The sequence below is a fragment of the Oryzias latipes genome, chromosome 4, assembly GCF_002234675.1.
Source record: "Oryzias latipes chromosome 4, ASM223467v1".
Taxonomy (NCBI): domain Eukaryota; kingdom Metazoa; phylum Chordata; class Actinopteri; order Beloniformes; family Adrianichthyidae; genus Oryzias; species Oryzias latipes.
Genome location: NC_019862.2, coordinates 14,686,550 through 14,714,198, shown reverse-complemented (window position 1 = coordinate 14,714,198; position 27,649 = coordinate 14,686,550). Strand labels below are relative to the sequence as shown.

Genomic DNA, 27,649 nt, shown 5'->3' with positions numbered 1-27,649 from the left:
TTATTTGAATCTTCTCTTTTATTTCAGGAATATTCAGATTTTCAGGCACTTTCCCATCCTACATCCCTCAGGTTTCATGTTTTCAACAATAGTTTTAAAAATAATGCACCCAACTTTAATGCCATTCTTTTTGAAATTCCATTCTGAAAAAAAACTTTGTTGCAATCAATCATAGGCAATTAAGTATGTAGTAGAGGAGTAATTAATCTCAGTGCAGACCTTATCAGTTTAGTGCTGTAATAGCAAAAGTGCTGCCTCTTTATGCGAGAGATTGATCATTGCTGGATGCAAGTATTAAAATGACATTTGACCCACAAAGTCAAAACCATATAAATAAATGAATGATTTTTTTATTAGCGTTTTCTTGCAAACTTTGTTATCTGGTGGAAGGATTGTTAATCAAATCCATCTTAAAAAATAAATAAAAACAATATCACTATACATTTGCAAACTTGTTATCACATATTTATTGCATCTGAGGAATGTATTTTGAGCAGTGCTGCCCAGAGAGGTTATTAGTTATTTCTAGGACCGAAAGTCCGACCTCCAGCGGTTCAGAGGCGTCGGTGCTGCGGTCGGACTTATCACCGCGGACTAACAAAGCATTTGTTCAGAGGCTGCTGTGACGGACCGTTGAATCAGGCACGAGCGGGATTTCAAAGCGCTAAAACGAAATCCAAAAATATCTCCCTATTTAAAGATAAATTGTCGTTAAGGTCGCGTGATTGAACAAATTTACTGTAACTTTGGACGGAATAACAGTTATTATCAGGGCACACAGGCGGACGTTGGTCAAGTGTTTCTCCTACGTTGTTCAGGTAAGAAAACTCTTAGGTGGACTGAGTTTTTAAACCAGATTCCATTCTTTTCTTACTTTTCGACTTGTTTTAATTAATTGGGGCCCTTTTGGGGCGTTTTAAGTCCTTTGGGTCTCTCGCTGAGGTTCTGTGGAACGATAACTGATTTTTAGGTTGGACAGGTGGGTCTTCATTCACATAGCGATAGATGGCAAACACATCAGCTAGAACCCGTAAGGACCTGGGTTCAAAACCACCATACGGGATGCTCAAACCTACATTTTTAAAGAGCATTGAACTTTGTTTAATTTGAGAGATTCTTCGCATTTTTATTGCGATTCTTCTTATATAACTATCACTAAATTAGTTTTTTGGGGGAAATATCACGTGATACACAGTCTCATAGATACTACATTGACGCATTTGTCAATCACATGCCACACTAATAAAGTTTTTTTTCTTATCTTTCAAATTTAATCTTTAGTTTTTACTCCCTTTTTCTTTATGCGTATCATGGTGGTTTCATCAGGATTTTGTATAATTGAGCTGCACAGCCTTTTAGGTAATCGAGCAACTATTTGTAAATACAAATTAAATGTTTTTATTTCATCTGGATTTTTTTTCTAAATTTAATTTCATGATCAGTGATCAATAGGTCAGCTACTTTATGATTTTTTCTTACTTAAATGCCTTTGCATTGGTCTAAAATTTCAACAGAATAAAAGGATAAGAGTAGTAAATACAATTCAAAAAGGTGTAAACAAACTCGCCATAAAGCTGCTTTTAGGCTTCTGAGGGTTTTCTAGTGTTTTTAAATTGGAGGAGGAAGTCTGCTGACTCCAGGGTGTTTGTCATTGGGCTTTAAGGCAGCTCTGGTTTCCACCCTAATAGTATTTGATAGATGTAAGACATGTGACTGTATAACAGAAATTCCATTATCAGCAGTGGATGATAGAGTCTCTGTGTTGCAGTGGAGCTCAGGCTGTGTGGGCTGTGGGTGTCTGACCTGACCCCAGACCTCGCACCAGTCTCTGTGGTTTCTGGTTAGTTTGAGAATGGGACAAGTAAGCCAGCTTTAGACAAACACAACTGTAGCACTACTACAACTAGGGCTACTACTACTACTGCTGTTGACATTGCTGCTTTTGCTAGAAAGAAGGATTTCAGTAAAATTTTTCTATCCGGTTTAGTTGTATATTTGTCTGACATTGATGTCACGATTCAAACATGTTCTGAAATGGTGTAGTTTATTTGAAAATTATCATTTTATTTTATTCAAAACCTGGACGAGTCTCGCATACCTGCCTGTTATCAATACAATTAAATAAATAACCGAAAAGCAAGAGGTTGCAACCTTACACTGTTGTTCATTACATTACATACACCTGTGTGGTTACACAGAGGGGGCCTTGTCTAATCCTCTCTGGACAGTGCCTCATTTTCTTACATTGATTTTTTTTCTTCTTCTTCCTTTTCTTTTCCTTTAAATCCTGGCTCCATGGCAACACTGTTCCTGTGCGGAGCTGCTGTGACTTTTGCCCCCCTCTGCTCAGAAAACAAAGGCATGAAACTTGTGGAAGGGGGTTGGAGAACAGGGGAGGAGGGTTGAAAAACGGAGGCACTTTATGTGCGAGAGTGGAACGGAGGAGGGTAAAATAGGAAGGTGTCTGACACGGAGGCTCCAGGGGAGGACTTTATTTCTGCTGCCTGCAGCCCAGCTCCACACACAGAGAAGAGTTATGAACCTGAGGGCAGGGCCATTGGCTGTATCTCTGTCTGCACGTCTGAACTTCTAAATGGAGCCATCTTTCTGCAGTCACTGTGGTATAGAGACTGCAGAGCAGGAGCAAGATTTAGACCTCCGTGTGGCTATAAATCAATTGTAAAGGAAACTTGCTTTTTTTTGTTGGTTTTTACTCTAAATTTGTCTTTTTACTTGATTTCTCAGTCAGACAAAAGAGGCTGCCCCCTCCCTGTTGGGGTTGGTGTAGAAGAATGAGCATTGTGAAGTTGTATACACAGTAGCCATGCATATCTCTGTGAGATTTGTTGCAGAGGACAATCATTTGAACTAAATGATGTTTATAGTCGTTTTGCTGGTGTGGGTCAGAGAAAGACTCCCGCAGAGAGTGAAAAGACAAAAAAGACAGTGTTGCTAGGCTCGTCTCTCTCTCCTGGTACCAACATCCCCACACTGGCTCTGCCTTTGCTGGTTCAAAAAGTCATCCCTTTCAAATTTCTCAATTTTCTTGACACTAGAAAGCAAGTGTTATGTCACAACCAGTAAAACCTGTTCAAATTGAGAACATCCAAGCAAGTACAGAAAACAGACTGGACACAGATGCAGAATGGGGGCAATAGAACAGCACTCATTCAGAGACCAAACAAAAATCAGTGAAAGAGTAGACACTGAATCTTGACCATCTTCTTGAAAAAAATGCCCATTTTTAGCTGTAGTTAGGCTGTCAGACAATCCATCGAATAAACTGGTCTTCATTTTTTTCGATCCAATGAGCTATAGTTGGTGGGCAGGTCCTAAACCATAGCTCTATTAAAAAACAGCAGAAAGACAATAAATAATACTAAAAATATACTCTTACTTAAAATATGAATAACGTTGTAGAGTCTAATAGCTGACAGGAAGAAAGATCTGCAAAAGCGCCCCTTCCTGCAGTGAGGTGTTAAAGTATCTGAATGAAGGAGCTCCTCGGTGCATCCATGGTCTCATGCAGAGGAGGATGGAGAGGATTGTCCATGATGGATGCGATGATCTCCGCACCAGTTTGTCAATCCTCTTCCTGTTCCTGCCGGTGCATCCACCCCCCAGGAGCTCACTACGTAGAAGAGGGCAGATGGAGCAACGCCATCATATAAACTCTTTGGATGTATTCAGACTGGACACATTTGGTCCGATAACCCAGAACAAATTTTCCGTCTGAATACACCTAATTGGTCCCTGGTCTGTTACCAGGAACCTCTCTCTGACCCATCTCTGGAGGTGGTCTCGGTTCGTTTCCAGTCGGACTGAGCTTCGTTTTGCTCTGAGATTCCTCTGCCTGAATACAATCCGTCCTCGGAGCGGAACAACTGAACCAAAACAGCCACCGTAGCTGACATAAACAGAGTAGGAATGTAGAAACAGATGAGTCATGGACAAATGTAAAGCAACGATTGTTGTTTTATCAAACAGAAAAAAGGGTCCAAATCTTTACTTAGAAAGTTTATTTTAACACTGCTAAAAACACTTCTTAGATGTTTTTCGGTCTGTAATTACGCAGAGCGCTGCTGTGACGTCCCCCTAAAAGCTACCTTGTAGTTTCCTTAACGGAACCAAAACCATGAAACGCAGCAACTCATTAAAATGTGGTTGGATGAATGCAGGTTCATTAAAACAACTTTTAATGTCACACATGGCTTTTCACACTGTTTTCCCGACAATCTATATGTATAAAAAACACTTATCAGCGTACCTTCATACCCAGAATCTCTTCATCACTGCAGTTGCTAGCATCGTCTAGTTAAAGCACACATGGCACGTGTTCCTGCCAGTAACCGCCGTGCAGCATGCCTCCACTGTACCAAAGTAACAAGTAAAAAGTGTTGTTCCCCACGTTCAAAACTGGTAATGGAATTATAACGTTTTGATAAGTTAACGGCCCCGATAAGGAATATAAAGCGCAACATGTCCGTCTTTTTCTTGTCTTTTGACCCGCCTTCGTAGTTCCTGGCCAATGACTGACGAGCACTTTAGTCACGTGGTTTGGTTTAAAAGCTTTGATCTGTATCAGAACGTGCCACTTGATGCCAGTCTGAATACAAACAATGAAGAGGGCTCAATCCAGAACAAAGGATTTTTCCAGTCTGAATACACCCTTAATTTAAGAGTCCAGGAAACTCTGAAGGACCCCAGACTCCCCAGTCCCTCCTACAATCTCTGGTTGCTTCTTCGACAGCATTTTGTTTTTCCCAAGCAACAACAACTAATTGTGTAAACAATGCACTCGCAGATAGCTTTTTTAGACCCAGAATTGGTGGAAAACAGTCCCTAATAGAGTAGCAGGCAAGCCAGTGGACTCATTTGACCTATAACAAAAAGTCCATGTCCACCAAAAACAGGTTAATTATAAGAGAGTAACAAAACAGAAACATAAAAACAAGTAAGCTAACACGGAGCTACCTGGCAGCCTACCGTGGCGCCAGTTAACAAAAAAAACTTCCAGTTGTCGAAATGATTGAGTGTGTGGTATATTTAGCTACACATAACTTAATTTTTGGAAGTCTCACAAATAAGTCTGTGTTAGAAGGTGTTCCATGTGGAGTTAGTCATTTCAGGTGTTGCATCACTGACATTTCCTGATTGTTTTTGTTTTATTACTTTTGTTTACAGATTTGGACATCTGTAAGCCATGTTTGACAAGCAGCACTACGACAGCCCGCCAGTCTACAGTCCTCCTTTCACACCTCCATCCAACAATGGCTTTGGTCCTCCGGGCAGTTTTCATGGCAATCAGAGTGATTTTAATGCCTACCCTCCTCCACCAGGATCCTACTACATCGAGGACAGACCACAGCACTTCTACAAATGGCGGTCACCTCCTGGGATTGTTAAAGCTATGATGGCTACAGTGATAATAATGTGTGTGGGCATATTTGCCTGCGTGGCTTCAACCCTCATGTGGGACTATCAGTATGGCTATGGCGCTGGAATGGGTTATGGTTCTGGCATGGGCTACGGCAGTGGATACATGGGAGGCAGTTATGGATCAGGATATGGGGGTTATGGGGGTTATGGGGGCTACGGAGGTGGCTATGGAAACTACTATGGTTCTAACATTTCCCCGTACTCTGCTAAAATGACCATGATTGCCATGGCAGGCATTAACTTTGTTGGAGCAATAAGCTTCTTCATTGCCAGCTTCTCTAAATCCAACATAGTTCGCAGCAGGAAGTTCTATCTGGCAGTCCTGATAAGCTGCATCATCATGTCCATCCTGCAGGTAACGCTCATTTAGTCGTTTTTCTTTTGTTTCTTTGTATTAGGAAGGGATTAAAAAATAGATTATCACAATGAAACTTCACAAAAAAGGCTGTATTGGTTCATCAAATCCATCAATTCATTTTATTTAAAGCAATTTTCACGAAGAGCATTTTGGATTTAACTGACCAGAATGTCAACAGAATGATATGCTCTATAAATGTATTTCTGCTGTTTCTCATATGAGAGCTGCCACACATGAAATTTGCAGTGAATCTGGCAGAGGTCTTCCACCTGATGCCTTTCCAGAAGCAACCATACTGTTGATGAATCTGGCCTCCAACTGGCAACTTGCTTGCCAACTGTTTGGACCCCTCCAGATACTATTTGTTTCTGAAAAAAACAATTCCTTTCATTTTAGCAGCAGCATTTAGGTTTCATATAATTATAACTCAATTGACAATGGAGCTTTGTTTTCAACTTCTCACTAAGGAGGCATTTATTGCAACTCCACCAGACGTCTCCCTTGAAATACTTTTGCTGTTTCCAAATCTGGATAAAGGAGAAAGATTGTGACAAAAAAGGCAAAGTCAACCAAAAACAGTCATTTGTAGTTCCACGCATATTTAGCAACTTTTTTCTCCCCCACATGGACATTGTTCCTCTCTCTCTGTTACAGCCTTTGCAATTACATGCATGTGACTCAATGATGAAAGTTACCTGATGACTTCATCTAGTAACTTTTAGCCGCTTTCGAGACTGCCAAAACGCCTTTCTATAGTGATGTGAGGGCCGGAGTGGATTTTTAGTCCGGTTCAGTTTCCTCTGAGCCGCACGCAGGGCTGTGACATGTTTGCTCCGTACATGGTTTCAAAATGAGATAAATAAAACTTGAACAAACAAACAAATTAAACATTATCATTTAATAGATTAAAGGAAAAACACAAAAGCTGTGTGTGAGAGAAATTAGAAATAAATTACATTTCATGTATTTTTTAACTGAATTTATTATCTTCTCACATATTCTTAAAATAATTTCTGCAGAAATGCTTCTTTTTTTAAAAAGATTTTCCAAACATGTTCTATGTATTACTATCTTAGAAAAACCTCAAATTTTCAATCAGGACTGGACTCTGACGATTACAAAAACACACTTTTTTTTCTTTACACCATTCTGTTTGAGGTTTCAGTTGATCTTGGAATTACTGTACTTTCAGTTTTGGCTGAAATTTAAGTGTCAAACATTTATTTCCTACACTAGAAGTGCTGAATATGCAATGGTTCATGTTAGCTGTTATATACCTGGATATCTGTCATCATAGCCAAATATCTCAACCACACTATTGGGTTTTGTGCAGAGGAGAAGCCATTCTGACATGGTTTTTTTTAGAGAGTATAACAAATGTTCTAATCAAGAAGTGACGATACTTATGCTGACATGTACTTTGTCAATTACCATGCCAAATGAGACTTTCAGAGTTTAAGTTGTTTGCTTTCTCAATTGCACAGACTTATTATCCCTAATTTGAGCTTTTCAGGAATTTCTCAATTTCAAAATGTCTTAATTATTCAGGAATATTTAATATCTAAAAAATGTGAGCTGTGACAGTTATATAGATGTTGATAGTTCTCTATATCATCACTGATCTACGTTTACATAGATTATTATTATTATATATCTATTTTTTTGAAATTAATGAACATATTTAAGCATAGTTGCATACATAGCACAATTTAAGATGTTCTCTTTTAATCTCCACTTAGATTACACAGCCTCAGATCAGAGTTACTGTTATCTTAAGCTTTGTGTTCTACTTTGATCAACTATCCCCAAGATGCATGCATCTATTTTAAGGAAAACGGGGAAAGCCTTTTAGTAAAGTTTTAAAGCATTTTTTTAGGATTAAAAAAAGCATGCATCCTGGTTGTTCATCCTGGTAGTTCAGTTTACATTTCAACTTTCCCTTGGCACTTACCGTATGTTCAGTACAGGATGTTAGATAAGATGTTTCCACGTTGTCAGCGTTTGCCTAGTCGGCAGTATTGTTGCAACAATTTTGCAGATAGAGACATCATGCGATGTATCAGCTGATATTCTATCAGAAGGATTGAACATGTCTGAGTACGTCTTATCTTTTGTCTCTCTTAGGCCATCATAAACATCGTTTACATCGTCGGTGTAAATCCAATGGCCCAGAGCTCCTCCAACATCATGTATAATCCAATGCTCATGATGTGTCAGAACCTCTACCAGACCAGCTACTCCCAGATGGGAGGAATGGGAGGCTTCCCCATTTACAACCAGTACCTGTACCATTACTGCTTCGTGGACCCACAGGAGGTCAGAAAAATGTTCTGTTGACATCAAGTTTTCTATTTTAACATAACCTAGTTCAGTAAATGGAAAATCCCCAAATATCTTTTCATTTTAGGCTGATTATAATCCATTAGGAGTCCACTCTAAATTTGAATGAAGAATTACCTTTGATGTAAGCTTGTCGTGTTCTTTTTAAATTGCTTCTTTTCTGTTTAATCAAAAGCACAAAAGATGCATGTATTTTATTTATATCCTAAAATAAGTTCAAACCTGAAGAACAGCCGGAGCATTCTGTTATGATGTATTTTCATGAGACTTTTATTGCATGTATGTTTCAAAAGCATAGTTGGCTTTTTTGTTGCAAACTGTAATATCAGTGTGTGCCTGTACTTTTTGTACCTTGATAAGACAACGTTATCACAGGGCCCTTTTAATGTCATTCCCTTGTTCTTTGCTTTTGTAGGGAGTTGCTATGGTGTGTGGGTTCCTGGTCGTGCTTGCTTTGGGGGTCGCTGCTTTCTTTGCTTACAAAACGAGGGGGAAGATTTGGCGCTACGGAAAACCAAATATCTACTGGGAGGAGCCTCTCGTTGGTGGGAAAGCCTCGGAGGGAAGGGATGTAGAGGACTGGGTAAGAAGAAAACAATGTCTACGATTTCACTGAATTCCTCAAGCTTTAAAACTAATCAGATTTTTCTTTACCTAAACAAACCTTGAACGGAGCATGCAAAGCTTGCAGTCAGAAATATCAGGGTCACATTCAGTCTTTTAATCCGGACCAGAATGGAATACAACATTCACTGGCAATTTGATTAGATTATGAAATGATCAACAACAGCGCATTGTGGTAAAAAAAATATTCTGCAGACGAAGTGACCTATATGCTTTTCCTGTTTGCCTCAAATGGCTCTCCTGTTTTGCCAAGTGATACACTACATTTCAGTCTTCAGGCAGCTATGTAGGTCATGCCTGTCATAGAGTTTCTTCTGCTTAGAGTGTCATCAAGTATAAATATAGGTGTGTGATTGTGGTGTTACAAATGCAGTAAATAGCCACGCAGAGCCTTTTTTGAGGTTTGTCCGGCAGATGACTTTGTCAGATGGCCCAAAAAGGTTTTGACTAGTGTTTTACTAGCTAACTCTCATGGGCCTTTTGTAAGTTGAAAGTGCAAGAGGAGATCCTTGTCCAACTTTCTGTCAGTTCAGAGAATCCAGCAGGAATATGCGTGCACTATAGTGAGTGTTTCCTCTCAATGAGTCACTTTGTTCAGGGTCACGGCTGATTGCAGCCTGTGATTATGGGCTGTGGGTCTACGACCTGGTTTCACTCTAAGGAATCATTAACCCCCTGAAGAGATAGTAAGCAGGCAGGTGATTTCTGGAGAGCTTACTTTGTGTTTTCAAATGTCAACAACGTGCTAGTCATGTAAGGCTGATACCTGAGGGAGAAGTTAATCATTTCTTTCACCTTCCGTGTTTCAAAAACATGTCTTTGTACAGAATGAAAAGGGTTGTTTTGAAGCACGATTACTAGAGTGTTGTTGTATTTAAAAGCTATGTTTTCTTAAACCAAATGCAAAGATTTTAAAATAGTATTTTTGTTGCCCACAGAAATAAATACACTTTGTTTTTGTGTATGAAAACTGCTTGGCTATCACAGATTAGCTTAAATATATTTTAGAAAATCAAAACAAAGTTTTGAATATTCTGTAAAGTTTCTTTTAAACATTGATTGCTGTCAGTGTGCAGTTTTCTGTTACATTTCCAGCAGTTAGTGTTTGTAAAGTTATTTTTGTGGTGCTTCAGACATGCATTATGTAAAGTTTGAACTAACTGCATCACACAGTTACCAAAGTTTTAAGAATTTCCACATGCTCAACCTTAATGTTGTGTACGTTACGCAGAAAACAAAGCAGGAATGTGTAAGACAACTAAAGAATAAAGCCTTTATTTGTTTCACCACCAAATATCTTCCCTGACTAATGTAGTGAAGCTGAAATCTAACAAGGGAAATGAACACACAATGACTTTAACTGAATTCACTCATTTCCCACTAATTGGTGCACTACACAGGGCGTTCACCATTTTGTAGGGGTGTCTGAATCTACAATTCCAAAATCCAGTGCCCTGATAATTCCTAAGAAGTGTCTGCAAAAAATCAGCATGCATCCATGCTCTCTAGATTGGCAAATACAGACCACAATATTTTATTATTTTAACGATTTGTCATCTAAAAAAATGTATGTATATCTTTTCTCTATAAATTATCAAAGTTTTTCTTTATAAGATCACAGTGGGTTTATAACTGGTCTTTGTAAAATGTTCATGTTTATTGGGTTTTTACTTTGGCAAATGGGTGATGTCATAATAAAAAGTAAAAAAAAGGTATGTGGGCATGTGTCCAATTTGCATTCAAATCCAGGGCATTTGATAGTCTTTCAGGTGTTAGTGAGTGAATTCGGACATAGCGAATGTAAAAATATGAAGCAAATGGACCAGAGACACTGATGACTGATGAGAAGCAGCTGTGCTGATTGAAAAGCCAGGTGTGACTGGAAGTAAATGAGGAAACAAAATACTGGATATAAAACATGAAAGAAGCAAATCTAGAAGCAGCAGAACAGACCTACAAACCGAGCTGAATGTCAGATTAATCCAGGGTTTCATAAATCAAAGGAATGGGTTTAGAAAAAAAGCAGCAACACAAGAAGAAAACCATGATGTTCAATTAACCAATAAAAGATTCAGAAGTAACTGAGTTAGGCTGTCTGTGGGATAGAGTCGAAAACGGCAGAGGCAGCTTTAAACAGACATATGGCTATATTGGATTATATAGAGCCTTTTGTTTTGAAGAGATTATGTTATTGCCTACAGTCCAGCTTCATATTCTCAGAGGTGATTCCTATGGCTGGCAAACCAAATCCTCTGACCGGCATTAGCGTCTAACAGTGTAGTTATGCTCACTGATGTCACTGGAATTCCTGCTGGCATTGCAATTAGGCCTGATTTTCACTTCACATAGAAACTTAAAGCACCGTTTTTTTGAGTTTCTGTTGTAAAAAGATCATTTTTCAAAGCAATCTCAAAGATTAAATCAAATTTTCTATGTTGGAGGACTTTTTTTTTTTTTACTATATCACCTGAAGATTGGCAATTTTAAAGAAACAGATTGTCCAAAGGTTGACTATATTCTTTACATAAATTTATATTGTCATAGACATCTGGCTGTAGTCATCATACATGCAGTCCTGAAGTGAAAAAGTACACCCCAATGGAGGCTTTAAGGTTGGTTTTTAAACTACAAGACATGTTTAGAAAAGAGACATTGGTTCTTAATCCATTTGAGACTGCTCAAACATGTTGGAAGGACATTCAAGTTGTTTGAAATAACAGCTCAACATTATTTTTTAGTAGAAGAGGAAACAATTATAGAATGAGTCAATAGGGGTAAAATATTGTTGAGCATTTTACTACAAAGCGTGTTTCGTGGAAGTTAATGCCACTCTGGCACCACAACCCAAGCTTTTCAGTAACAGTGTTCCCATTTTCTTAGTATTTGCTTCACGCTTTAAACACTGTTGACATTAAACTACATGATTCACCCCTGAGCTGGCTTGATTTCAGCTAGCAGTTTCATTGATGTGACTGTTGGCTCTTGTGTTACAATCAGGACAAAAAGCAGCTCCTTAAAGTTTCCTTAATCCTCAGACTAACAAATATATTCCCATGATTTAAAACCATTTAGTGTTTATAAAATTAGTCATTAAGCAAACGGCAGATTTTCAAAAATATGATAATTTCCTTTGTTGATGAAAATATCAAGTGTTGTGTCTGAAGTCTTTTCCTTTCTCCTATTTCTTGGAGGAGGTTGCTACTGTGGACCAATCTGGTCATTGCTCGCTCAGAAATACATTTTTTGCAGTCCATCCAGTGGTTAAGATTTGTGGCTTTAGTTTTGTACCAAATGTACTTTTTGGAGGGGTTTGGCAGAAAAATTAATTGGAACTTTATTTGAATACAGCCTTTTCCTAATTTTGCACATTTTAAGAAAGAAAAATATAAAACTGTTTATAAGATTTTTTAAACAAAAAGCTTATAGACCATGCTGCCATTAGGTTTTAGAATACATTTTTTAAAGGATAAAAAATGCCGAAATGCTGTGCTCATTACATCCTCAAGGCTGGTTTTGGGTTTTATGAAATGCAAGATATTTGATGTTTCATGCTTGCCTGCAACAACAGGAACAATGTTTGTCTTTTTGTTATTTGTTCTGGTCGTTTGAGAAGCTCAAGTGCACACGTCCGGTGAAGTTCTCGTAAGACTTTCCTGGAGCAGTCCATTCCTGAGAAACATAAAAACAATTTATGCCAGACTTTTAGTAAGGGTGTAAATGGCTGCTAGTTAGTTAGCTCAATGAAGAGAAAAACAAACATTTGGAGAAAGAACTTTTTTTTAGAAGATATTGATGAACAAAAGAAGTAGCCATACACATATTCAGTGTGCAGCCCCACACAATTTTCCCCAATTCTCACACGTTTAAGCAAAGCTTGTTGTACTACATATGAAACCAATGTTGGACCAATGTGAAGTTTGTTCCGTCCAGTAGCTGGACAGACATTTCAAAGCGGAGAGCCTCTTATGCTGGACAGATTTTATTGATAAACACTGTTTGGGTTTCTACTCTTTAGACAATCAAGGTGTATATTTGTATACACTCCTTTTAAAATTGAGGCCAAACTTTATTTTTAAGCATTATTTATTTTCCTTTATTGACTTGAAATAAAAAAATGACTTAATTGTAATCATAGGATCCTGCCAGTGGGAATGTAGAGCTATCCTTTCAAGGGGATTGCTCCTGTGAAACATTCAGGTTTGTAATAACGTTAGCATCTGCAGGGATCCTGCTCAAGCACTTGTCGTTTGATTTCAATCAATGTGAGAAAAACTAGAAAACCCCTATAAAGATCAAAAGAAGAAATCTTTGACTTTAGAGGCCTCAGTTAGCCACAGCAGTTGCCACAGCCACAGCAGTTGAAGAAAAAGATGGAAAGAAGCTCCAATTTCCCCATTTTACAATCCAGGCTTAAACTTTGTGACAGAGTGTCACCTGAGGGGATTTTGAGTCTCTGCACAGGGCCAAAAAATAGATTGGTAACCTTACAAAGGAGCAATTACCTTTTTTTTTCTTCACAAACTTTAACTCAATAAAAGTTGTTTGATTATTTTCTCACTATGGTACAATTTATCCCATTTTTGAATCTAGCATAGATTGATTTTGTAATTATTAAAAAAGTTGTGAAAGGGAATTTTTTGCTTTTTATGGCTTTGTTTTGCCTCATAATGACAGTGTTATGCTGGGTTGGCCTGACATGGGACATGCCTCTGTTCAGGAGTACAGCAAGGCTCGGGTGGCTCGGATGACCTCACAAACGGCCTTCATTGAGCTTGGCCAGGGTGGGGTGGGGGAGGCATTGTCTCTAGTGGGTGATATCACCAGAGCGGATTCCAGAGGGTCTGTCTGTGTACTGAAATGTTCCACAGCTAGAGAGAGAGAAAACCTCCATGGATTAAAACAGCGGTTTGAAAGTGCACAACAGTCAATTGATGGTCAGTAAAAAAACAAACAATTGTGTCCTCAAAAGAATGTTACATGTAAATAAAGGGATTTAACTTGTAATTCATTTATTTGATAGTAATGATACATCCAACCAAGAAGAAATAGTAAAGAGGATAGTTAATAGTTTTTTTAGTCCAAGTGATTCAGATTTTGGTGATCATTCCTGAAACAGAAAGTACAAATTCTGTCATTTTCAACCAAAAATTCTTACCTTTAACAGTAAAGACTAGGTTCAGATAAATAGCAAAAAGCAGGTAGACTAACCTACTTACAGTTGCAGTTGACCCGACATGTCACCCGACTTTATTTGGCTTTTTATGATACCAACGATGTAAAAGGGAGATCAGAGAAGACCAGTCTTAGGAATCTGAGCAATGATTTATATGTGATACAGAAATATGTACAGAAAAAAGAAGTCCATAAGTCTTTGTCGGTTAGGCTCTAGGCTAATGACGTCTTGGATGCGTGGGATAAGCTTGGACCATAGATACACAAACACCAGAATCTAGATGCTGATGGGGGCCAGATGATGGCAAAACACTGCTCCAGGTGGAGAACAGGGCTGGCGAGCCGACTAGAATGCAGAGACAGCCATCCATAAACTTAAAGGCAAAAATATGACATGGATTGGCAGATGGGAAAAGTAGGGCAATTTAGGTACTGACTCAGAATGATGGCATAACAATGAGTGGCATGCAGAGGGAAGTAACAATGACCCAGATTTCTTGGAAATTGTGCCAAAGCTTCACTAACATTTATTCCTTGGAAATGAGAATGTTTCTGTTTTCTGCTCCTGCAGTAAATGTATTACTTTTGATATTTAATTTAAATATTTAAAACATAAATTCTGGACGTTTTTTTGAGTCATAATTCAAGGTCATATGCAATTCTCAATTGAATCTGTAATTAGCAATTTGATCATGCATTTTTTAATTGACAACTCAATATGCAATTTAGTATGGGAAGATGAAAATTCATTTTACAATTTAGAATGTTTTAGAATTGAATGTGACAGTGTAAAAAATAAACTACTAAAACTAAAATGAAATCAATTGCATTTTAAATTGTCATTGTTTTTTTCTGCATCCTCGTGATGTGATGCATGGGAGACAGGAAACATGTTTCTACAACAGACGTGTCTGGAACTGAGAGGAGGAAAGCTCTTCCATCCTCTGCGTTAGGATGTTCCAAAGTCAGATTTCAAGTAGGAAGTTACAGGTGGGTTTTAGCAAATTAAGGGAGGCGGTAGGCCTCGCCCTTATGAGAGTCTGACAGTTTGCATTTCAATTTCTATTTTGACACAAAAAGCTCGATGCTATGCAAATGAAAATGCATTACACTGAGGGGACGCTGTCTTGCAATTTCATTTGAATTTGACACAGAAACAGCATGGTACTTTACAATGCAGTAGATTTCACGTTACTTTAAAATAAATATAAAGCAAAACGTCTTGAAATGTAATTTTAAAAAAAAATGAATAGTAAATTGCAATGTTGCATTTTCAAAATGAATGGTCAAATTATTTATTGAACTATAAATTGCAAAATGCATTGTCATTTGAATTATGGCATCATTATGACCGTTTAAAACACAATTGATTTTGTTTTTATTTATTGTTGTATTTTTATAATTGTCATTTTCAATTTTAATATTGAATTCTAAATTGCAAAATGTATTTTCATATTCCAAGCCTGAATTGCATATTGAATTGTCAATTGAGAGTTGCATGTTACTTTGAATTAGGCCTCAAAAGAGCGTCCATATTGATGTGCAGTAAAATGGCATTTGTTCCCATTTTTCATTTAGAGCAGATACCATCAGAAAGACTCCTATGTCATGTTTCTTTTCAGGACATGTCTCTTCTATTACTCTGCTTTTTTGTCATGTATTTGTGTTCTATACTTATTTGACGTTGATCAAAGGTTCAGCTCTGTCCTTATATCCTTGAAGATCAAGGTTCTTGTTGGTCCTCTAGTTATCCTGGCCCTACCTGCTGCTGATTATCTGAATCAGATGTGTTTTGCCAATACAAAGCTGCAAGAGCAGGGTTGGTTAGAAAACAAACAGAACACTGGCTCTTGAGCAATGCAGCTAGACACCTTTAGTATAGACTTTCTTTTTTTTAATGAAATATTCTCTGCTTGAAGAGCAGTTCTGCTCCTTCTGGGTTTTTATCCATAGACATTAAACTGGCTCAACTCCATCTACTGTGCAGGAGCCAAACTGTACATGCTTTTCATGTGGGTGTCGCTATCAGAAACCCGCCATGTTAAATACAGGTGCAGTCTGTTATTAGGGGGGAGCGTTGGTCTGAAGGGCAAAAGGTTTTGGACTATTGCCACAAAGTTGAATAAAATGTCCCTGAAAGTTTGAATCGTCGGTAAAGAATAAATGTTTCTTATTTCTTCTTGTCATGAAGAAAATGTTGTTTAGGCTACGTTCACACTGCAGGGCTTAATGCTCAATTCCAATTTTTTTTTTTAAATCGATTTTTTTGCAAGGCCGTTCACATTTCCAATTAAATGCGAACTGACCCAGAAGTGACCCGCATGCGGAGAAGAGTACTCAACGGGGAACAACTCGTTGTTTACAGAAGTAGCTAACGTTAACAACGGATGTCAACAACAGTGTTGTCAACAGCGGAGCCCTTTTTTTTCAGTTATTACATTTATTTTCACAAAGAAGCCAGCACAATTACAATCTTCTCATTTTAAGAAATCATTGGAGCCAGGATCGTCTGCACCCACTGTTGTGGAATGGGGATGTGTATGTGCTGGGACCGCACGCGCGTGTGTGTGTAAGGGAGAGGAGAGAGCGCGGGCAGCGCAGGAGGAAGTGACAGGGGGCAGCGGAAGTGTGTTGGGGCCACGCATTCCTTTTGTGTGTTACGGAGGAAGGAGAACAATAATAAAAAAGGTTTTTAAAGAAGGTGACTCTTTATTAACCCGCTCTGGAGAATCTGAGGGTCTGAACGGGGAAGTGAACCCCGAAGGAGGGTCTGCCTTCAGCCTTGGAGAACGTCTCCCCTGCACTTCTGACCACAGTCAGAAAGGAAATTAAGTCATTGCGGGAAAGATTCAACACCACGCTCGGCCGTTTCGCTGGAAAATTTTTCAAAAATCGCCCGGTTGCGATAAGAGCCCTCGAGTATGGCCTGAATAGAGCTGTCACCCTAAATATTATTCAAATCGGTGATCTTGCTTCCCTTCCACCGACTGGTCTCAGCAGCATGATCGTCTGCCATGGTTGATGTTTATGTTCTTGTTCTTGCTACCTCGGATTGGATCTGTGTCATCCAGACTGTCATGAAAAGATCAGATACAGGTCGCATAGGGGCATAAAAATCGGAATTGGGTCGTTTCAGCTAGGGTTGAAACGATTCCTCGAGTTACTCGATTACAAAAATTCCTCGAGGCTAAAACTCTGCCTCGAAGCCTCGTTAAATTCCTATGACGCGCACTATACGCGCGGCGCAGGGATTTGATTGTGTCACACGGACCGTTTATTCACACGGACCTTTCGAATTTAGTTGGCGCGATGGCAGAGAATAGATCTACAAATAAACGGCAGAAATTGTCTAAAGTGTGGGATCATTACATACTTAATAAAGAAGAGAAAAAGGTGCATTGTTTCCACTGCAAAAAAGAGCTGGCATATCCGCGCGTGCCGCCGGCAGCGAGCGAGGGGCGGCGTCAGCCGCTCCGCGCCCCCTCCGCGGCGACCAGCGCGGGCCGTATGGAGTGATATTTCTGCCACCACGTTGCACACAAAACTTTCTAAGTTCAACACAAAACTTTCTAAGTTTTTTGCTCAAAAATTTTTTTTTTTGCTTTCAAAAACTTTTTTTTGCTTTCAAAAACGTTTTTTGCGTTTGCAAAACACTTTTTTTCGCATGCGTTGTGTCAAATCTCGCTTTTGTTCTATCTTTGATTTTGCTGACTACTTTGAGCGCCACTTAGCGTGATATGACTGCCACTGACATCGCCAAAAAGAAATTCGCAAGCGTTGTGTGTCATCTCACTTTTTTCCTATCTTTGCTGAGTTAAGTTTCGGTTTGACGTCACCAAGCTGCCATCAAACAGCTGCTGATTGGGCCAGATTCTAACCAATCACATTGCCATATGAATCTAACATGGTGTCTGCTGCCGAGGCTGAACCAGCTCTTTTAACCCTCATTTTTATATTTTTGGATGAAGACGTTTTCATTTTTTTAAATATAATTTTAACAATAATTCATACTGTCTTTTTTTAGCATTAGTTCATTTTTATTCAGTTAAATTTTTGAATTTATGGCTGAGGATCTCCTGAAACTGTAAAGTTTATCTGCTGACATTAAATCAACAGGTCTGTGTGATCTGTGAATCCTGCAGAGCAAATTATTAGTGAAAAGTGTGATTTTCTTTAAGGTCTGTTTGTTAAAACAAAACAATAAAAAATTTAAAGCACATATTATTTTATGCTGCACACGTGTTTGGGATCAGATGAACAGCAGTAATAAGCAGAAGAATGATGGCTCACTACAGGAAACTCAATGTATATAACACAGAAGAGGCATTTTTTGACTTTTATTATCATTTATGTTTTAGAACTTGTAAGCGTTTGTCCAAAGTTAAAAAATATTAGTAATAAAAAATGCTATTTTCTCTTAATATTTCAACAATTTTGACTAAAATAAAACAATAGTTCAGATACAAATCTTAAAAAGTGTTGCTTCCCTGCTGGACGGAGTCAGAGCTCGGACGTTTTTTTCTTCTGCAGACAATTTAAACACGTTCCTCACTACACTGACATGAATAAATACTAAACTCTGTTTGATTTTAGCTGCTTTGCTGCTCCTTCTGGGTTTTACTCTGAGAGAACCGGGCCAGAATCTTTGAAAACAGCAGAACCCTGTACGAAGAGAACCGACACAAAGTCTAAAGTCCATGTCTGCCTCGGCGTACCGTCAATGTCCGTCAATAACCCTTAGAGACACTTGATTGGTTAGAATCTGGACCAATCAGCAGCTGTTTGATGGCAGCTTGGTCACGTCAAAACGAAACTTAACTCAGCAAAGATAGGAAAAAAGTGAGATGACACACAACGCTTGCGAATTTACTTTTGGCGATGTCAGTGGCAGTCATATCACGCTAAGTCACGCTCAAAGTAGTCAGCAAAATCAAAGAGAAGACAAAAGCGAGATTTGACACAACGTACGCGAAAAAAGTGTTTTACAAACGCAAAAAACGTTTTTGAAAGCAAAAAAAAGTTTTTGAAAGCAAGAAAAAGTTTTTGAAAGCAAAAAAAAAAATTTTTTGAGCAAAAAACTTAGAAAGTTTTGTGTGCAACGTGGTGGCAGAAATATCACTCCATAGGGCCGCGGAGGGGCCGCGGAGAGGCAGGGGCTGGGACAGGCGGTAGCTCGCCTTTCGGCGGACCGCGAGGCTTCTTTAAGCATTGCAAAAATAACAAAAGCATTATTTTTACACGAAATATAAACAATGATAATGATCAAATATGTTTTTCTGATTCTTTTATTTTTAATGGCCTTCTACTTTGGTGTTGTGCCACCCTTTCAAAGTCTTCTGTCCCCCCCCCCATACAAAATGTTCTAGCTCCGCCACTTCTCAAGACCAACTTAAAAACACCAAAAGTAACATTTGCATCAGAGCGGATCTTTAAAATCAAATGCTTGTTCATTTTAAAACCACATCATTTTTGTTATGCATTGTTTGTTTTGGTTGTTCAAAAACACACACAAATCGTTTTATCTGATTACTCGATTAATCGATCGATTAAGTGCTAGATTAATCGATTACAAAAAGAATCGATAGCTGCAGCCCTAGTTTCAGCCTTCAATGTGAACGTAGCCATTGTTTGCGGAATGCGTCGACCATTCCAGGACGTCAGGTTAACACCACCACAACAAAAGTTCACACTTTGGACTAAGCTACTGCACTCCATGATCCTTATTTTCTACTAAAAAATAAACTCCTTTTCTCTCAAAAACAAACCTCCACTGATGCTGTAGCAACATCAGATATATTTGGATGAAAAGTAACTCAATTTTTCATGCATAATCTCCTCAGAGGGTAAATATGATGAATGCCTTTTAAGCCGTAAAAACACACAGGTGGGTCTGAGCTCATCTGGAAAATGGCTGCAGATTTTTGTGATTAGAGCTTCTCTCAAAAATCAAATGTCCTTTGTGTTTATGTGTGTCAGTCTAGGGAAGTAGATTTTAGAATAAATTCTGCTCTGCTTTAATTTCAGTTTTAATGCTTTCTGGGAAAGATCTCTGCTATTACATTCTCTCCAAAACATTTGTTTAAGTGAACCATAAAAAACCCCCACTGAAAATCTGTGAGCGCAGAACTAATGGAACAATAGAATAAACACATAGAAGGGTATTTGTTACAGTCTACTAAAAAACACCTTGTTTTTAAAAAATCTGATTAGATCTGGTCACTGTGCAAGCTCCACTGAAGCTATGTGGGTTCATGTGCCTTGCTCAGGGCACCTCGGTGGGGTTAAGAGGTTACACATCGATAGACTCCATTTTCAGCTTTGTTTTCTGGCTTTCACGTGACTGGGATATGCAATGAATAGTAAATCTTTAGGATTATTCTTTTCTTGCATCATAATATCTGTCTGGAAATCCTCCTGATGGGTAAGCCTCTCCCCCGAGCTGCACACTTTTATAATCCGTAACATTTTACCAAATATTCCTAAGAGTAGCCAAATACAATTCTTTACTGCTCAAAAACAATATTTGTAGCTTTTCCTGCTCACTGTTTGGTCAAAGCACTTGACCAAACAGTGAGCAGCCCTGAGGCTTCAGTGAGAGGAATTCCACCATCTGGCCGGGCAGGAAAGGCCATGAAATGCAGAGCGAGATGTCTGTTTTTGTATGTCTGCTGCTGTTTGAACATGGAGAGGAAGGGGAGATCCGCTCCAGGTGTTCGTGACAACAAGACACAATGGATAGGAAAAAACTGTTATTATTTTAGATTGTTTGGGGTTCATTTGATCAAAAGTAATTTTTTAAAACCTTATTCAGCTAAAGCTTTTTACAATCCTTTTAAGCGCTGCCCATCAAATACAGTTTTTTTTACCTTAGTTTTGTATTTTGACAGCTTTCAGCCTGTTGCTCAGACTACTGAATAACCAGAAGAACACCAAATCTTTTACATTCTAAGAAAAGGAAATGAGGGAAACGTGTTTCTTTGAGCGGCCATCAGTGGGAATTACCCCGGCTGTGCTGCAGTCTTTGTGTTCAGGTTGTTACTCCGTATCTGCTGAACACGTTCTTCATGTGTGTTTCCTGTCTGCTGTAGGTGAACAATGTGGAGGAAAGCCACAGCATTCAGGACGCCCCAACCCTGCTGGTGTCAGAGAAAGGGGGCGGGCCTCTCAATGCCTCAGCTAACAGCGTCATCTCCTACTCTCCTGTCAAGGTGGACGGCACCTCCTACACTGGGGATGACAACCAGTATGTCATTTTTTAAATTATTTTATTAAAAAAGCAAATGCATTTATAACAGCAACTCCAAAAGACAAAAAACCTAAAGTCATACACCTTGTTCCACATTGCTAGAATATTAAAAATTATACTCAAATGAGAAGACTTTTACTTTGAAATAATATTAATTGAGTTGACGTAAGAAGTAGGTTTCCAAATAATTACTTAAAAGTCACCACTAAAAGAACATGATTTATTAAATCCATAACCAATAGAATCAGATAAAACATTAATTTATGTATCATTTATCTGTTATTTAATATAATCAAATAAAAACTGAATATATTAAAGGAAAACAGGAACATTCCCTTGTTTTATTGTTCATTTCAGATTAGACTTTGAACTTTTTGTTACTAACTGTTGTCAAATAGTGCAAAAATGTTTTTTGTTTAAAATACTGCTGCAACATTTGAGTCTGATCTCTGTAAAGTATGAATGCAGTGAGTGGAGGTCTAAAGTGATGACTTGCAGAAGCAGGTATAATCAGGAGTCTGTTTTAAATCCCATAAAAACATATTGCCCTGTCGACAAGAGAGAGCTGTGTGTGACCTTTGAGCCTCCGCTGGAATAATCGCCCTTGATCATTGCAATCTCTGCGGTGCAGAAAAAGCTGGATGTTTATGAACGACTGCATTTGCGTTTCTGCAAACTAACCAACAATTTGTTTATAATACTTATCCTTCTATTGGTGTCTTTGTTTTGTTTGCATCCGTTCTTTTCATGTGTATGAAACAGTGCACTGAAAAGAAATCAGCCTCATCTCAATAATGTCAATACTGAGCTTTTATTTCTAAGGGGAAACCGGGTTTGAGGCGACTCAAAGTGCAGCGCAGTTTCCTCTCGTGCAAAGTAAACAGGGCTGGACTTTCATAAGCAGAGGAATGTTAGTCTGGAGAACAGCAGTGCTGTTTGACATGATTCGCTCCTGTAATATCTGTGCCGTTGGATTTGGATTCCTCCATAAATCCCTCCAAGCCCACAAATTGAGTTTGTTCTGTCCGGGACTTATTAAAGAGCTGTACCTGCTTCCTGGTTACTGAAAGGCTCCATATGGCAGGAATAACCTCCAAATGTTCTTAGCATTTATCCTCCATTTTCCTGAGGTTTCCAAGGGCTTTTTCCCTGCATATTTTCAGCTAAAGTCACTAATTCACTTGTAGTTTTGAATTGAGAATGGTTTCTCAAGGTGGTTTTTAGAATGAAGTTGGTTTACATCAGTGCTTCTCAATTATTTTTTGCAAGGCCCCCCCTAGGAAAAAGAAAATGTTTCACGCCCCCCCCACACACACCCCCCCACACACACACACACACACTCCCGCGGTGACAATATATTTGGTTAGTATCTATAGAAATTGTGTAAGTATACCTAAAATTGTATCTTTTACCATTAACAAAAGAAAAAATCAAATAAATCCACTTTCAACAAATATTACATTTATTCTGTAATATTTGTAATATATAACCCTGTTATAGTCTAAAACAGAAAAGTAGCTTAAAGTGCCTGAAATAAAAAAATATGTCAGTCCTTATTTAAACTAGAAATATTTTTAACCAACTGAACCTTTTGATGCAGAGAAAAACAGTTCAATCAATAAATAATATTAAAGCTAAATTGATCTGAAACATTAACACAGCAGCACCAATAAATTTAACGTTTTTAGTCTGAAGAAATAGGTAAAGAACACTGTGCTGATTTTTTTTCTAAATGCTGGATTGTTTATTTATGATCTCTTAAAGTGCAGCTGTTTTACTGCATTACCTGCTGTCTTTATGTCAAATACTGACACCAACTAAACGGCAGGTAGACAAAGAATACATTTATGGAAAATAAAGACACGTCATCAAAATGTCTACAATAGTTCATAAAGAATGACATTAGTACCATGAGCTGAGTCATCTAAAGGCACGTGATGATCCTGGTGTTGCGCAATCTAGCGCTCTGCGTGCGCGTTGCACCTGGCAGCCTGAGCCCCCTACCCCTCCCCTCTGCTTCTCACACACGTAGCCGGGTGTGACAGGAGACAGGAGCAGCTGCAGGGACGGCAGTTCACAGTTTCAGGCTGTTACAAACTCTGTCATATAACAGATAATAGCTAACCAATAGTGGTGCAGATTTTTTTTCCAAGCACTGTGTCGCTGTCACCACCGTGCCCCCTTCAAATTTGCGCCGTATTACTTTTGCCTAAAACCGCTACTACTGCGCGCCCCCCCTGGCATTGCATCGTGGGGGCGCGCTCCACTATTTGAGAAGCACCGGTTTACAGTAAGAATACTAAAAAACATTGTTTTCTTGCATAAAACTCCAAGCAGAAATAATAAAATCTTGAATCCAAATGGATTAATCCATTGAGATTTTATAAAATATTAAATCTAAAGAATTGTGTTTTATTTTTTTTAATAAAAGGCTAAGTTTAAAAGGAGGATTTGAATGTTTTATTATGACTAGCATCTCCTTATGGAAATTCAGTGTTTTCATTGTTTTTCTATCCTCACAGATATTCAGAAAGAACAACCAGTAGGCCTTCAGAGGTGTTTTCTTACCCTGAAGGAATAAGCTCCAGCCCCTCAGATGAGACCAGCGGAGGTCGCAGGCCCTCTGCCCACAGGGGCAAGAGACGCCGGCGTAACCCGGAGCTGGACGAGTCTCAGTACGAAACAGAATACACCACCGGAGGAGAGACGGGCAATGAGCTGGACATGGAAGAATGGGAGAGGTGAGAACTTGTCTTCATTAAGGGTCACCTTGTCTTTTAGCTTTTCACAGATGAAAACAGGATTTATCAAGAACTGGACTTTTAGATAAGAGTTAGAAACCACTGCAGGTCCTCTGGAGCTCCCGCAGTACCAAACCCACATTCTCACACATGAGAGACAGTAACTACGAGTTCAGCTATGCAGCATTTGTTTTCTAGAATCTAAAGTCAGAACACATTTTAGCTCCTAAACCTCTCAACCTGTTCAAAAAGGTGTCAAAACAAACTGATAAACCGCACAGTCTCTGTTAATCCTCTCAGGTATGCAGTTTTTCATGCATTCTACTCACACAATCAGAGAATTGGGACAAAGGTACAAACAGGGAAGTACAAAGGAGTTTTTGATTGCATTTCTCATGCAGAAACATTTCAATTCAAACACAAAAGTTTTAGGATTTAGGTTTTAGGATTGATTTTTTTAAGGCTAAAATGTTATTTCTTCCTGTCTTTTTATACCTTTTGGAATGTTCTCCTTTAGCATGTACCCCGAAATCACAACAGATTCTCAGCGTCACGACTACAAAAGGGAGTTTGATGCCGACCTTCGAGAGTACAAGTGGCTGTGTGCTGACATGGATGACATTAACGATCAGCTGAACAAACTCAGTCGGCAGCTGGACACGATGGACGACACCTCCTCCAAATACCAGGTTTGACAATTCCACAGAAAAGACGCCCTGTTTCAGTGTCCTGAAAAAATCAGTTCCTCGCTATGTGACTCGCATCATGCAGGAGGAGGGAATTAAAAAAAACATCAAATTGAATTCTCTTGCTCTTTTTACTATCAGGATGTTCACTCTCCTGCCACGCTAATAATTTCACACCTTTACCTTTGCATTGACTAATCTAATCAAAGCTCAAAGTTCAGTATAAAGTCTGGAAATGCTGCAGCTCACAGTCCAACTGGTATCTATACTTTCCTGATGTGATGAATAAACTGTCAAAAGAACTGAGTTCCGTTAGACAAATGGTCCATTTCTTCTTCATCAAACATCATTTTCTGAATGTCGGATCACTTCTGTTTCTCCCATCTATGAATTTCATGAACTCCAGAAGCTCTTTTAGCCAGGAAAAATCAATATTTGTTCTTCAAAAACAATATATTTTTACCAGTGAGAGTTAAAGGAAAACAATTTTTGGACTCACTAGTTTGGTTTTGATGCTTTTCTTCCAGGCTGTTGCAGATGAATATAATCACCTGAAGGATCTGAAGCAGGTCAGATGTTTACTGAGTTTTTTGTCAAGTGAATCAAAGTGTTTTGCTACGTTCAAACCGCCCTCAGCAACGCACATTCAAGCCATCATTTCCAATGAGAAGTCTATGTAAACGTGTCTGTTCAGGCCTCAATACTCTGCCGTTTACGCGTCGTTACGCTAGTTTTTAACTCAGTTTTCAGGCTCTACGTAAAGCACGCAGCCATTGACCGCGCATCGAAAGTTAAACCAGTTTAACCAATCAGGGACTCGGATTTAGTAGTGACATATGGAACTTAATTCATGGAAGTTCCAACTGTTTGTGAACAAATCACAGAGGAGCAGTTACTAATTGCGGTTGGTTTTTTATCACAGCAAGTCTTTCATATATCGGAATAGAGCTGTGAAAGAAAAAGCCCGGTGCGAGACTCAACAGCTTTTCCCTGCTGTAATATTTCACACCAAGACTCTCTCAACTGTGAGTACATGCACTAGTATCGGGTAGCGACAGTCTGGTGTGGACACCATATGTTAAAAGCGTGTTCAAGAAACCGCGTACGTTGAATTCTCGAATGTGCATCACATGCTCGGTGTATACAGAGCGTTAGATGTTTAAAGAGTTTTTATTGCAGTATTTGATTGCAGTCCGTTTGATTTTGTGCTGTTGGGTCTCTACAGACACCAGATTACCAGTCGAAGAAGAAAGAGTGCCGCAGGCTGAGACGCAAGCTCTTCCACATCAAACGCATGGTGAAGCAGTATGACAAAAACCACTGAAGTTGCCCCTCCGTCCTCACTCTCCACTCTGCAAAAGCTTAAAGACACACTCCAAAATACTGTGCAGACTGTCACATGCTCAGACCAAAGTTACAGCATTCTCATGGCGCACCAATGTGGGGGAAAAACTGTTTTCTTTGTTTTTGATTGTTTGCTTTTGTCGGTCCCTCACATGTTATCAATACCTGTGCAGAAATATAGAACAAACAATTTTCATTCATTTCAAGTTCTCTGAACATCAGATCAGTGCTTGCTGCACGTGCACACCAGAGGGTGCGGGTTCACGTGTTGAAAGACAGACTTTCAGTCAGTCACCTGTGATAAGATTGTGCTTCTTCTGTGCAGCTGTGTGCTCAGCAGGTTTGCAGCTTTGTTCAGAGGTGGAGCACTGCTGTGTAGTGATGGGTGTGGCAGGCTGCAGGGGCCACTTTTGAGCTTTCAAGATAAAGATCATCAGTGTTTATAGCTACTTATACCATGGTCCGGGTGAATACTCGATTCTGATTGGCTGCTGGGTGTGCATTAACACCTGATAACCGCACGGTGAAAAAGAAGTTCCGGTCACCTAGCTTAAATGTTTTGTATCACTGCGCTGGCTTCTTAAAAACAACCTTTTGCTTCATCATCTGGACAAAAACAAGCGGTAAGAGATGAACTTTCTCTCTGAACTGATGCTTTATTCAACCCATCGGGACGATCAGCATATATATATCACAGAATCTTGACTGCAACAGATGACACATAGTCCGCTTTTTGTGAGAAAAGCGATCCAAATCGGGGAAAAAACGAGAATTAAGGACTAAAAACTGGTTAATATGTATTGCTTTTGTAAGTGACCATGGTATAAGCAGGTTAATGGCCTTTGAAGTGTGCGTTATTACTTTTTAACGCACTTCGCATCGGACGGTTCAGGCTTCCACGGCGTGCGCTAAAACGTAATAACGCACACTTCGTCGGACATTAACCCTTACCTAACTGTCAGTGCACTGCCTGCTGCTGTTGTTTTCTTTTCCTGTTTTTAAAATTTTTGTTTTGTAAAAACTGTGATAAAAACCAAAAAGAGGGCACAAAGCAGCCAGTAAAGAATATGTGCCATTGTTGGATTTTATAGTACAAACCTACAGTGATTCCAGTTTGTTCAATATTCCCACAACCAGTTTACAGTATGCCTGTTTGAGCAGTCCTTCAAGTTTTTAGATGTTAGAAAGGCTTAATACTCATTAATAAATAAGTGTTCATTCAAAATCTACTGAAGCTATGCAAATTTAAAAGATTAACCAAAAATGTTTTTTTTATATATTTTTCTATATTACAGGCGTTTCTCGTAATTTGATTTTTTTTCCAATTCAAATTGATTGTAGTTTTGCTTTAATCCATGTTATTATTAAAAATGTACTGTACATGTTCAAATAAATCCTGATGTATTTGCATTTTCATGAAGAACATCGTTTCCATTTTACCAACTTTCTGCAAGCCATTTATTTTTGTAAGAATTTACTTTCTTTGATGAAACAAAATACTGTTATTGTAACAGTACAATTCCTTAAATCGTGTTGTCTAATATGTAACTAATAAACAAATCTAATTCTGTGAAAAGGAAAAATGTCAGGTTTTTTGTTTTTGGGTAAGCATGTTCTGCTCTGCGTCCAGCAGAGAGCAGGAAGTCTCCATCCAACCTGCAACAATGGGAAAGCGCTGCTGCCCTCTAGTGGCAAGCGT

At 38.8% G+C, this 27,649-nt stretch overlaps 1 protein-coding gene across 1 annotated transcript; it reads left to right on the top strand.

The window, feature by feature from the left end:
* Positions 1-591: 591 nt before the first annotated feature.
* On the top strand, positions 592-27,533 carry LOC101169436 (occludin). Its single transcript, XM_023954283.1, has 9 exons — positions 592-818; positions 5,185-5,794; positions 7,922-8,113; positions 8,553-8,720; positions 21,022-21,176; positions 23,702-23,920; positions 24,438-24,609; positions 25,134-25,175; positions 25,832-27,533. The coding sequence occupies exons 2-9, from the start codon at positions 5,204-5,206 to the stop codon at positions 25,928-25,930; spliced, it is 1,638 nt and encodes a 545-aa protein (XP_023810051.1). The 5' UTR covers positions 592-818; positions 5,185-5,203; the 3' UTR covers positions 25,931-27,533.
* The last annotated feature ends 116 nt before the right edge of the window (positions 27,534-27,649 follow it).